Below are 14041 nucleotides of genomic sequence, written 5' to 3' on the forward strand. Positions count from 1 at the left end.
TTTGAATAATGTCAGCACGCTATTAAAATTAAAATACATAAACAACAGTGATTGCGAGCTGTGGCGTCCATCTTTGTTTTGGTGCAAAATATTGCAGGAAGTATATTCCCTCAAAAAGTTTAAGTACCACAAAGCTCTGTCCTTCTGTAATAAGTATAGTAATATAAGTATAGTACATAATAATGTAGTAAGACGTTAAATGGACACTACTCAGTCTTTTCATTGTAGTCCAAGATGAAAAATGTGGCCCAAAGTTTTTTCAATAAATTTCATTTCAATAATGTCCCATGTTAATTGGTTAATAGTTTATGTATATATCACACTGAGGTCGTTGAACTGTTCAAATTTTAAAAAAATACAAAAGAGGTGTCTGAATTTGGTCTCACAATGTCTGAATTTGGTCTCACTCAACACCTCACAGATCCATGAAACCATAGAATCTATCAACCATCTGAAGACTCAGAGAGACTTCATGTTGAGCTTCAGTAACAACCCCCAAGACTTCATCCAGGATTGGCTCAAGTCCCAAAGCCGAGACCTTAAGGTACTTCTTGACTCATATTATCCATGCATATGTTCCAGTTACAGACTTCAGATATATCCATGGGCGCCACCAGGAATTTAGGTCCCCCTGTGCACAGTTGTTGTCGCCACAAATATAGGGCCTAACTGTCCCATCCAAAGCCTTACATAACTCTAAAGGCTTGCAACTGTCTTTCTTCTTGTACTTCAATACTAGTACTACCACATGTTTTACTGCTGGTGATTTACATTTGCATTTAGTCAGTTAGCACAGTGTTTTTCAAAGTCTGGGGGATGAAAATTGGGTCTGCAAATATGTTTTCACAATGATTTTGTCATGGGCAGTGCTCGAAGTGGGCCGGTACTCACTGGTACGCAGTACCGGCATTTATACATTTTACTTTTAAGCGTACCGGCACTTTTGCTTGCGTACTGCTACTTCTCTCATGTAGCCGGCCCGGTACTCTACCACTGACAGAGAAAGCGTCAGCGTCAGAGAGATTGGCAATGACCCTATCACTACGTGACTTACCTCAGATCTTGACGAATCATGTAAAGGCAAGCAGTTGACCCACCCTATCAGAAGTTTGCTTCTCCAAGGACGCTAGTCCACAAAGCTGTCTGATGTTTGCATAAGTGCGTAACAGATTTTTCACTGCAGAAAACCTAGAAATCGAAAAAGGGTGTTGAGTTTCGAAGTTTGTAAGTCGTTATGTTAGCCTGGCTTCAGAAAGGTACTAAAAGAATGCTTGTGCCAGAGCCAGACACGTCAACAGAGGTCCTAGTCCAACCAAAAACATATTTATTTATCTCGTCTCGTCTCGTCATCTTCCGCTTGTCCGGGGATCGGGTCGCGGGGGCAACGACCTAATATTTATTTATTATTTTAGTTATTTAGTTATTTAGTTATTATTTTAGTTATTTAGTTATTTAAACACTTGTTTAAATAAATACATACATATGCATGGCCGCGGGAACTAGGGGTGCTGCGGCATCCACTGACAGCACGAGAATTTAAAATCCACCTTCACAGCCCCGCAGTATAGGCCATTGGGAGCACCAGGAAAAGAATAACGATGGAAAACCAGGCTAAGAAATGTAAGGGTGGGGCTGAGAAATGGAGACAAAAATATATCACTTTCACTTGACAAGGTTTTACCAATGGAAAAAATGGATGTTTATTTTACATAAAGCTCAAAAAACTATTTTGCGCTCAAAGAAAGGTCAAAAATGTTGCTCGCATTAAGTCTGGAAGTACCTATCTTTCTTTCCAAACTAGCATCACATCGAACACAGACTTTGAATGCATTAGCAGGGCAGCTGTGGTGGCGTATATTATTACTGATGACAATTAGAACGAATTATTTTGTTAAAACTTGAACAAATAAATAATAACATGGGGAAATTGTAAAGTTGCAAACACCAGTTTTTATATCATTAGGATTGCGATGGTTTGTAACTTTGAAAATGTGGGTCGCCAAAAGAAAAGTTTGAAAACCACTGATTTAGCAGACGCTCTTATCCAGAGCAACTTACTGTAAGTACAGGGACATTCCCCCAAGGCAAGTAGGGTGAAATGCCTTGCCCAAGGACACAACGTAATTTGGCATGGCTGGGAATCAAACTGGCAACCTTCAGATGACTAGCCCCATTACCTAACTGCTCAGCCGCTTGACTCCTTTGGTAGGAGGAAACATATTGTTTTTGTTAGTATTATTATTAGGGTTCCTCCGGTAGGAGAACCGATTGTTTTTGTTATTATTCTCTTCTCCTTGCGCCCCAATATCTAAAAAAATCCCTGGTCATAAATTTTCGAATTTGGCACATTTATATTACATCCAAGTGGGTACCCCCACACCAAATATGGGCCACATCGGGCCATAGGGGGCAAGACAGGCCACGCCCAAAAGTCCAATTTTTTAAGTGATGGCATTTCCAATTGTTCTGAATTGTGCATGCCTCAAAAAAAGCCTCAAGGACCCATAAGGTCCGCCATGATGGATTTTCCTGTACAGTGATAATTTTTGAAAACCTTAAAAATTCCTCTTCTCTTGAACCAAAGGTCTAATTGACTTGAAATTTTTTACAGATATGTATCATTGACGTATTTAAAAACGTTACTTCAGGCAATTTAATCAAATACAATACGGCTGAAAGGGGTGTATTTATGTAAATGTCCACATTGCCTCAATATGTTTGTATCACTAAATCAAATGTATTTTTGAAGGATGGTTCAAACCTAATAGGCTTTAAGGTGCAGTGTTTCCCCTATGATTTTATTTTTAGCAGTGGGGGCAGGTCTGTTTTGGTCTGTCATAATTTTGATTATCTGGTTAGTTAAACAGGATGACATCATTCTGAAATACCGTGCACAATTTCATGCAATTTCACCTTGAAATGTCAACCGTTTCTTAATCTTTGTCCCAAAGCTGACCAAAGCTAATACTCTGCCCTTTCTATTCATACAATCTCAACAGTTGATGTGCAGGAGAGAGGATAGAGACTGACTTGTAACCTTATGCTTATGAGTTCAAATCCCCATTCAGCCTGTTGTTGGCCAAACATGAAGTAGTTTTGCTCTGTTGTTGTCCAACTCTCGATCTTCTACAGTGTACATGCTGATAATGTTTTGCGGAGGAACCCGCATCGCTGCTTGCAGCTATATTTGTATTATTATATTTGAAATATATATATATACTCAATGATCAGTGTTGTGCATGAACAAGTTCAAAAGAATGCTGAACTGAACGCAACTTAATGACAAATAATGAATTTGAACGGTGAACATGTTCATTCTATTTGAGGTCTGGCTAAAGCTTTACGGAATGTTTTCCTTCTCCTGAGGAGAGACGCTGTCTAAATCGAATGCTAAAATGTTCACCATGTAGCCTAACCTAAACCAACTAACTCAACTTTTTTCGCACACACGTAACCAAACAAGCAACGTATAAGACAACAGGTCTCGGGTCTCATAAAAATGGCAAGTGAAAGCAGAGACGCAGACTCAGCGACTACATCTGATGCACCTTATTTTTTGGGGGGGGATTTTTACACACAGTAAACACACCTTACAACTATGAAATTAAATGAACTATGAACAAGTTCAGAATTTAAAACGTGAACTATTCATGTTTACTTGTATGAACTAAACTTTGAACAAGTTCATCAGAGGTACTCTTATCTCCCTAATAAACATACCTGTACGTTTTTTTTTTTTACCCAAAAAATACCCAGTACGTTCTTATTTTGGACGGTAAGTTTAATTTGGGCAGAAAAATTGAGACATCATTTTAGAAAATTCCATGCATTTTTTTGGGAAGGGAAGATAAATTTGAACTCTTTGATATGAAAACGTTAGCTACCTTAGCTAGCTAGCTACTGGCAAGTAGCTTACATTAGCTAACGATGTTAGCTACCAACTGAAGGTTGTCAGTGCAAGCTAGTAAATGTTAGCCAGAGCCTCATTATGGCTCTGATGTTGCTCTAGCTACTGTACACTCACATAACGGTTCCCATTCAGCACACCAGGATGACAGTCACAACCTATCGACAACGAGCCTCTCATCGTCAAATAAAAATCCCAGGGTATTTACTTTTTTATATTTGCAAACTTGTTGTTAGATACTTTGAAGGTGTAACTAGTACTGGTGCGAGTTCAGGATTGTATGCCGCACAACAATATGAGGTGCTGCGAGATGATGTCATTAGAAATATCACAGCACCTGCAATTGTGCTGCGCGGCAGTCGTGTCTACTATAAGTTTGTTGAGGTTGTACCAGTAGTCATGGCATGTTTTTTATTTGACAGCTTTGTAACAATGTATTTCCAAGCTACAGGTATTGAAGCATTTTGCTAGCAATGCTTTATTTGGTAGTGGTTGTCATGTTGACTCTAAGCTGTTTTAGGAAAAGTGATAGTACTAGTACATGTATGTTTGTAACCTGACAGCCTCTTGAAATTTTCCAACAATTACTATGTATTTCCAAACTACAAGTGTTTAAGTTTTTTCCTAGCAATGGTACATTTGCTGTCCATTTATATTCCTGATTGCAAGTGACAGTAAAAGATGCACACTTACACTGGTAGGAACACATTTTGATAGCATATGGATACAGTTTGCCTGCTGATTTGGCAATTTCCCGGGAATTTACTTTTATTAGATTTTGAGGATTTGTCCGGGGGGGTACTTTATTTGGGTGATAAGAGTATGAATGTGCACAACGCTGTCAATGATGATGGTTTATATGATATATAATATAATGTTATTTCATATGAGTTTTTTCATATGAACAAAAGTTGACCTCTGTTGATGTAGATTTAAATAAACCACATTTCTAATAAAAGACATCAAACTTCTAAAAAATCTACAAAAGAGGTAAAAAGTAGGGATGCACCGGTATCGGACCCGATACTAAGCTCAAGTACTTGTAAAATACCCCCGATACCAAAGACCGATACCTCATGTTTTTTTATTTATTTAATTGTATTATTATGACAATGGTGTAGGTGAGAAATGAAATATATATAGGTGGTAGGTGCATTGTGTTCGCTCCCGGGTGTCTGTTAGAACACAATTCTCGGACACGGCTTTCTTTTGTAGCTCCAGATTTATTGCTAGGAAATTAGCTGAGTTTTCCTTTTCTTAACATACATGAATGAATGTGGTGGTGCTCAAACAACACAGAACGTAGACAATTAACATCACACTCCCAACACAGCATATTATAGAATATATAACAAATAATATGTTAACAATGCCTTCATAATTAAACAAATATTGTACTGTCTATTAACATTATATTAATAAAATCCGACCACTGTCCTAAACTAAACATTCCACAGCACTGGTCTGACCGCTACATAGACTATTTATAAACTTTACAGAATTAAATAAGATTAAACAATCAAAGGACTAAGAACAACAACCAAACAACTTACTTTTATCATGAATGCACCATTTCACTAAATTCAAGATTGCCAGCATAAAAATAACTTAATGTGGTATTAGCCTACTGCAGAAGACCAACCGTCATTTCTAATAACTGAAGCTGATAAAAGTCTGTTGACAAGTGTAGTCGGTCTCCTATTGGCTGATCCCACCAGCCTTTCTTAATTGTAATTATGCCCTTTGAAGGTTATTGGACACAGACATTTGTGATTTTGGTTTGTGATAAGCACATTTTTTTTTTTTTTTTTTTGAGTAAAAATAAAGAAGCTGTCCTGCATTCATTAGTCTCACTGTGTTGTGCTTGGAAAACTGCCACAGTAGCAACAAAGTTTATCTGTCCCCCCACCCCCCTCCCAATAGACTACTCTGCCTCTGATTGGCTGGTATTTGTTACCTTCGTTGGCTAGGTTAGGTTTCGACGGAATTAATGGGTTGTCAGTGTTAGAGGTAGCCACTCAGAAGCAGAGTAGAGTTGGGTCTTACCCTCAATCGGGGTGAGGACCCGCCTTGACTGACAGATTGCATTGCCATTTGAATTTTGCAACAAAAAGAGAGTGATGACAAGCAAATGCTAATGCAATAGACTGGGGGCGCTGTTTTGCTACCACATTGAATCACCATTTGAATAAAGAGTCGAAAAAACCGTGTCAATATGAAATGCAATGCAATAAGCGTTCATTCAAAATGTTATTCAAAATAATACAAACTTAATTGCGGATTGCATTGTCATTTGCACATTGAATTGCCATTTGACAACTGCTTTCCCATTTGAATTGCGGATTGCATTGTCACTTTGCGCATTGAATTGCCATTTGACAAATGCATTTTCATTTGAATAAAGAGTCGGAAAAAACCTTGTCAATATGAAATGCAATGCAATAAGCGTTCATTAAAATTTGTATTCAAAATAATACAAACTGAATTGCGGATTGCATTGTCATTTGCACATTGAATTGCCATTTGACAACTGCTACCCATTTGAATTGCGGATTGCATTGTCACTTTGCGCATTGAATTGCCATTTGACAAATGCATTGCCATTTGAAAAAAGTCTTATAAACGTCCATAGTCCTAAGCGCGCTCTGATGATTTGCATGCTAAACAATCAATATTTTTAATTTGTAGTAGGCCCTACATTGCAGTGGCGAAAATCTGTTATCAACTTTGGGGGGGACAATTATATGACATTTTCTCAAGAGCAATTTCTGAGGGGGACACCAAAATGATTGCTGCAATGTAGTTATAAGTAGTGTTTCTTATCAGTCAAGTATGAATGCAGGCATACAGTATTTACAACCAGCAATACCAAGAAAGGCCCGTATGTACTGTACACTGTATGGGTGCAGTTTATGTAATTGCAAAGAGCGTGGTGTAGTCTTATCTAAAATAATCTCAATTGAACCATCATAACATCGGGGAAAATTGCAAAACCTCTTGAAGTGTCAACACTTTGTTGGCAAGAGTTTGCGGTTCTATAAATTGTGGGTGTGGCTGATATGGTTCTGTGCCACCACTGAGGTGACTAGACAGTGCTGTGCCACTGTCTCCTATACTGGTGCTGCTGGCAAAAAGGTTGACCCCCAGTCCTGCCATGGCTGTGACACGGTCATCTGAAGTCTCTCTCTGGCTCTTTCCCTTTTACCACTCTCACTGACTCACAGTCTGTCTCCTAGAAAAGACATAAGGTGTTTGCCATCCTACTTACTACCAGTACCCAATACTACACAATTAATTACAACAACAATACCATTGCCTCAAACTAATCTTGGTTCAGTCATCAGTTCAAGTAGAGAGTGGGGGTATCCATGGCATTGTCCAATTATGTCCCTATTTTACAAGTCTGAAGAAGAGAACCCATCATGTTGCCAAACAAGAGACTCAACAAACTTACCCGAGACCCCCCGTCTCTGCCAGTTTGTTCCTGCCTACCTCCAGCTCTATTGTCTGTTTGTCATCTGGTGCCTCCTCTGCCTAATGGCATCATTATGAAACATTCAATTAGCACATTTCACATAATTTTTATGAACATTTTATCAACTAGTCTTTGAGATTAGGCCACTAGGGTTCTTTCTTTGCGTTTTGGTGTCCTGAAATGCTCTGATGTCCGTCTTTCTTTTTTCTGCAATTTTTCTACCATGCTGGCCGCACACACAATGTGCTGTTTATTTACAGTAGGAGATGGGCTTCTATCATTTATTAAGATTCTTCTAGAATAGGCTTCGATCTACCAGGTAGCTAGACAGTTAGGAAAGGTGAAACGGATTGCATTGACAAGGATTGACAGCTGTATGAGTTCACCTTTTACACAACGCAAACTGCAACCTTTTGTCATATCAATATAATTCATGTTTTGGTTTTACTAACCCAGAATAGCTGAATTTGCAGAGCTAACGAGCCCCAATTCCGTTTGTGTGGCATTTGTCATCATTTTTGCTATCGCCAGTTTACTCCAGATCGGCACACAGGTGCCTCGAAGTCCCTGGAGACGATTTAGCTTTTGCAATGAGACCATTTAAGATAATTATGAAAATGGTAGAATATAGTATAGTTCTGTTCAGTATCGCTAACCATGGCAAATGGATTTCGAAGAACTACAATATCCGTGCTGATCTTGGATTAAATTGACGATAGCAAAGTTTTCATCTTGGACAACGCCAAATGGAGTAGGTGCTAATGTTTGCTCCATCGGTTTGTTTGGTAGCTGTGCAAATGCAGCTAGTTTAGTGTGTGTGAACCCTGCAAACATAGTGAAATCGCTTTGGTGCGATTAACTGGATTAATTTTACGTTGGCTTCGTGCATTTCAGATGGTAGACACTCATGTCACCTTGTCAGATAAGGAACACAACTACTGCATTGCTAGCTTCTCTCAGTTACTGACTATAATGCAAAAAGCTGGTGATGTTACTTAGCTGGCTAGCTAACATAGTGATAAATGCAGGGAAAATTGTGACAGATATGAATGTTTTATTGTATTGAGTGCTAGAAATAAATTGTCAAACCAATCCTTTCTTACTAAACTACTTACTGGACATCAGCCACCAACGACACAAACAGATACTGTCCGATTTTCACACATGCACCTGCATCACTGCTGAGGGCTGGGACTGTGGATCAAACCATTGTGGGACCAAGGGCGGGGTTCGCAATCATTTAAAACTTTAAAAAGCGCCATTGTGTCCATAATCAGCAAAGCGCTTTCATTGCATATTATTATAAGTGTTATTGAAATTACATAGTTATGTTTACAGTGATTTATTAGGGGGGACAAATCATATTCTTCCCAGGATTGGGGGGGTCGTGTCCCCCCCGGGATTTCCGCCCGTGCTACATTGTAAGAGATACAAAATACCAACGGCATTCGGTCACAACAGTGATACGAGTCAGGGCTCTACAGTGCGAGCATTTCACTCGCATTTGTGCCTAAAAATAGGTATGTGCGAAATAATTTAGGAGCACAGTGCGTGAGTGACAGGCTGTTGTCAATAAACAGAACAACAGCGTGATGAAGTGAAGCATACCATTGATTTCACATGGAAAGCAAGTGACAGAGTCGCGACTGCACGATGTGAACATAGTATAATGACGAGTGAGCGACGATTTGCAACCAATGGGCCAGAGCCATATAAAAAGGGAGCTACAACACTCTCTGATCTCGCCGACACGTGATCACTTGGTTCAAGTAGCTCGTAAAAAAACACTGCTGGCACTGGCAACCTGTTTGAATGGTTTTCAACGGGATAGACAGTAGCAGCATCTCGATTTACTGACATTTTCGGTATATTAACACATAATATCAATTGGTTACTGGTGTGTTGTATTATGTATATGTCTGATACTTTACTAACATGTATGTATAACATTAACTCATAACACTAGGCAGCAATATTGTGAAGCAGAGCTAGAAATGGCTATGCTAGCTACCATACCGTAACCTAACTCACACCAGCTCAATTTAAGACAAGAAAGGAGTTTAGTAAATAGAACAGAATATACAAGGCAACCAATTGCATTCAATAAAACATTTAATTATGCAATATGTCCAGTGAGAGGGTCAAGTTTATTTTTAGTGGGTGGACCTAAAATTCCTGCCGAGCATCAAAAGCTAGCTGGACGATAGGGGACACCTCTAATTTGCAATTCATTGTATTGCTAGCTCTAATCAGATGTGCATTTAGAATCTAATAAGCTATATCTTACAATAAACTTTAAATAAAGCTGGTTGTATAACATTTGGATGACCAGACGTCCTCTTTTACCCAGACATGTCCTCTTTTTGAGACCTAAAAAATGCGTCCGGCAGGGTTTCCAAAATTGTCTGTGATTTTGCCCTGTCGGAAATGTCCGTTTTTTTGGGTCTTTCACAAACTATTACAATCAAATTACTGCATTACTTTAAAAACTATTTTCAAAACAGCCCACTTGATTCGTAACACTGAACATGAATGGGGTTGAACGTTGCAAAATACAATGTTTGGGACTATAAGTCGCAAATGACACGCTAACATCTGCCTTCTTCGATTACAATGGAAGTCTATGGAAGTGTCCCAACTCTCTTTTTATATGGCTCTGGGTCTACCTAGCTTTGACTACCAAGCCTTTTAATGCAAGCTTTGTGTTCTCGGTTAAACTGCTTTGATTTTACAAGCGTTGATTGAGATATTCTGTTTATTTTTGGGGGGTTTATCAACCTTAATTAATGCACTGACTAATAAAGTAAATTGTTAAAACTCAAACTTTAGATTTTACTAGGGCTCGGCAAATTTCTACTGGGCACATGCCCCTTTAAAAAGGGTCTAACCACGCGCCTGTGTTAAGTCATGTTTAACAAACATTTATTAATTAATTAATAAATTATTAAACACTGTGCTCCAAAAAAATGTTGTGTGCTCATGTACTCCTTGGTGAAAACATGAACGTACAGCCCTGCGTACAGTGTTCATTTTAGGACATCCTCAGATCTCAGACTCAATTGTCAGACTCAAACGAAAAGGCGTCAAGTCTCAGACCAAAAGTTGTCAGACTCAGGCGAAACGGCTTCAGTCTCAGAAAAACGTCTGTCATTCTCAGACAAAACGTCCTCAAACTAAACGCCGTCAGAAAAACCTCTGTCATTCTCAGACCAAACGCTCTCAAACCAAACGCCATCGTTCTCAGACAAAACGCTCTCAAACCAAACGCCATCGTTCTCAGACAAAACGCTCTCAAACCGAACGCCATCGTTCTCAGACAAAACGCTCTCAAACCAAACGCTATCGTTCTCAGACAAAACGCTCTCAAACCAAACGCCATCGTTCTCAGACAAAACGCTCTCAAACCAAACGCCATCGTTCTCAGACAAAACGCTCTCAAACCGAACGCCATCGTTCTCAGACTAAAGGGAGTCTGCACCTGGGTAGATTGATCCGGCAAAACAGCTAGGAGACCGACATATCTCTGCTCCAACCAGCAACATGAGATGAATTGGCTACATAGGCCATGAGTTTTTCGGAGACTGAAGCCGTTTCGCCTGAGTCTGATGACTTTTGGTATGAGACTTGACGCCTTTTCGTTTGAGTCTGACAATTGAGTCTGAGATCTGAGGATGTCCTAAAATGAACACTGTACCTGAGAGTTTTATTATTAGTAGGCTATTAGCGAATCTGCAATGTCCAGCAGCCATTGAGTCAGATCACAAAAGTGTTTATTTCATATTTCGATTATTAGATTTTCAGACGTTTTAGTCGAGTCTTGGTCGACCAAAGAAAATCTTAGTCGGGGACAGCCCTACTGTTAAACCAGAATGTATTAGCCTATGTGTACAGTGTATGTTATTTTGCTCTAGTTAGTAGCTACATTTTTGTAAAATGTCTGACCCGTGTCGAACTAGCCTAGCCGGTTGGAGTCCCTTTGCTCTAGCTCTGTAGCATAAATTTCACTCAAACCTAGCTCGTTACAGTAACTTTACACGTTTTTGTAGGCATAGGTTACTTATCGCAAAACTTGTTGATATTTTTCTACTTTCATTTACTTCTCAAACAACGACTGCTCCTGCTTTGTGAAGATAAATGACGGTTTAAAAAGTGAACGCCTCCGACTCGCGAGTCTCTGGCTCTATATGCTTGCAATACAACACGGAATGAGCATAATGGAACGTTCTTCCTGAAACAGTCAGTGATGAGCTGACAATGAGCCGATGTATCTGCGACGTTTGAGATGGAGCACAGATATGTGAAGAAATCCGATCATTTGCCGATGCTTATACAACGTTATGAATAGCACACGTTTCGATCGCCGACGTCGGCAAGACGTATGTGTGCTTTCTGGGCGATACCACTAACGGTGCGTTCACACTGCAGCGGGGCGGGCTGAGCGGGGCGTCGGCTTCCCATTTATTTTCAATGAAACCAGGCATTGACGCCCGCGTAGGGCATTGTGGGAAGGCGAGCGGGGCGGCGACGCTCGCGTAGGGCATTGTGGGAAGGCGAGCGGGGTGGCGAAAGTTGGATTTTCTCAACTTTATGTAAATGAGGAGCGTGAAAACGCCAGCGATGGCCAATCGGGTTGGTTTCTTGTTTCTTGTAACGTAGCAACTGTTGCTCATGGTAAACATTTCTAGGTTTGACAATTTCAAGATGGAAGAGCTAATCATCGTATGTGTGTCTTCATACCCAGTTTTGTACGATACGTCTTTGTTCGATTACAGAGACGTAAACAAAAAAAATGATGCCTGGCGCAAGGTTGCAGAGGTTGTTGGCGTCCCTGGTGTGTATTTTGTACTTTAATTCAGTTTCTACACATTACGTAACTTTCTTCTGTGCTAGCTGCATAGTCTAGCTAGATCACCCGGCACACGATTGACATTCAATGATGAAATGCTGGCTGGCAGCCACTCGCTATCCATACAGTGAATGTGTAGTGGCAAGTCATAATCTAGCGATTGATTTGCAGAGATTTCGAGTAATATAATAAAAGGTTACACATGGCAACGTTTATGTCTGATGCCTTTTTTTTTCTAGTCGATGTATGCAAAAAGAAATGGAAGACGTTGAGGACAGGATACAAAAAAGAAAAAAATAAGGAGAAAGATCGGTGCAGGAGTGGAGCAGGTGCGGGGAGTGGTAGACCATGGAAGTACGCTGCGGCCATGAGCTTCCTAGCTCCATTTGTTGAATTTAGGGAGACAAGTGGCAACTTCCCCAGCGAGCCAGAGCCCCCAGCCAGCCAGCCAGAGTCCCCAGCCAGCCAGCCAGTGCCCCCAGCCAGCCAGCCAGAACCCCCAGCCAGCCAGCCAGAGCCCCCAGCCACGCAAGACGGGCAAGACACCCAGGGCAGTGATGAGCCTGCCAGTGAGGCTGGAGTTTCCCTTGTAATTAGGGGCCAGCCTCAAGCATCCTCTCACAGTCAGGCTAGGAAGAGGGTGCGGAAGGAGAGGCTCACTAGTTTTGAGGAGAGGATGCTTGAAGCGATTCAAGCACCTGCACCTCAACCACCACCACCACAACAGGAAGACGAGGATGAGCTTTTTTTTAAAAGCCTCCTCCCTTCATTAAAGAGAATGCCACCAGCCAAGCGTTCTGAGCTGAAATTTAACATCCACAGGTTGTTTTTTGAGGCAGAGGCTGAGCTGAGGGCCACAGAGTGACAGGCCTACTATACAAAATAAAAATGTCACTAACAGACCTTGTGTCCATTTTATGTAATTGGTACTATGAATGGTTGGTATAATTTTTGTTTAAACATACACAAAGAATCTGTAATGATTGGACTGGAGGGTGTTCAATATTGTTGTTCAGTATTTAACTATTTAGGAGCACATGTTTGCTACTGCTTTTGTAACTGTCTTTATAAGTGCAAATTAGATCATAAGAAACTACACAACCATACACTGATTTCATGAAAATAACATTTAGGAACTGTTTGCTTTTTTTGTGATTAGTATGTGTGGCTCTTAAAAGAACCTTTGGTTTTCAATGCCACAGGCTATATGACATGTTGCTGCCAGGGCACTGCACCCTCTGCATTGAAGTATGCAGTGAATGCATCTCTCACACGAATGGCTGCACGCGCGGCGTTGTTGTTGCTACCCACTCGTGGACCCTCCTGAAGAGCAGCAGACCCTTCCTGACCAGGACTGGCTACAGGAGATCCCCTGGCACCTATCCTGGACCTCCGGATGTAATTGTGGAGGATGCAAGTGGTCTTCACACAAATCTCCGCCTTTGCTGGGTTGACACCAACCACACGCCGATACATTCTCCACTGGCTGGAGAGTATGCCAAAGGCACACTCTACTGTCAACCTGGCACGGCTGAGGCGGTAGTTGAAAAGCCTCTTCTCCCTGGAGAGGTTCATCCCAGGGAAGGGGCGCAGGAGGTTGCTCCGCAGAGGAAAGGCCTCATCTCCCACGAAGACGTGTGGCAGTGGTCCACGTGGCTCTGCTCCAGGGATGATGGAGTTCTCTGGGAGGTCCAGGGTTCCATTCTTCAGGGCCAAACCAAACGCAGAGTTGCCCAGGGTCCCACCGTCACTGTTGCGACCGTAACCCCCCACATCGATGACCCGGAACATGCAGTCAGCGTCCACAACCGCA

General features: G+C 41.0%; 1 protein-coding gene and 1 long non-coding RNA gene across 6 annotated transcripts in view; one reads left to right on the plus strand and one right to left on the minus strand.

The window, feature by feature from the left end:
* smarcd2 (SWI/SNF related BAF chromatin remodeling complex subunit D2) overlaps positions 1-14041 on the plus strand; it is an 83352-nt gene that overhangs the window by 41494 nt on the left and 27817 nt on the right. For all 5 annotated transcript variants that reach the window (XM_084669803.1, XM_084669804.1, XM_084669807.1 and 2 more), the window contains one exon: positions 422-544. In XM_084669803.1, the coding sequence (XP_084525929.1) occupies positions 422-544 (123 nt within the window). The remainder of the gene's footprint in view (positions 1-421; positions 545-14041) is intronic.
* LOC146260534 (uncharacterized) lies at positions 4892-8916 on the minus strand. Its single transcript, XR_014729547.1, has 3 exons — positions 8498-8916; positions 7362-7441; positions 4892-7139 (listed from the first exon to the last, which is right to left on the minus strand). It is a non-coding gene; the product is annotated as an uncharacterized LOC146260534 (long non-coding RNA).

The sequence above is a fragment of the Hypomesus nipponensis genome, chromosome 13 (genome assembly GCF_054491055.1).
Source record: "Hypomesus nipponensis isolate SF chromosome 13, ASM5449105v1, whole genome shotgun sequence".
Classification (NCBI taxonomy): Eukaryota; Metazoa; Chordata; class Actinopteri; order Osmeriformes; family Osmeridae; genus Hypomesus; species Hypomesus nipponensis.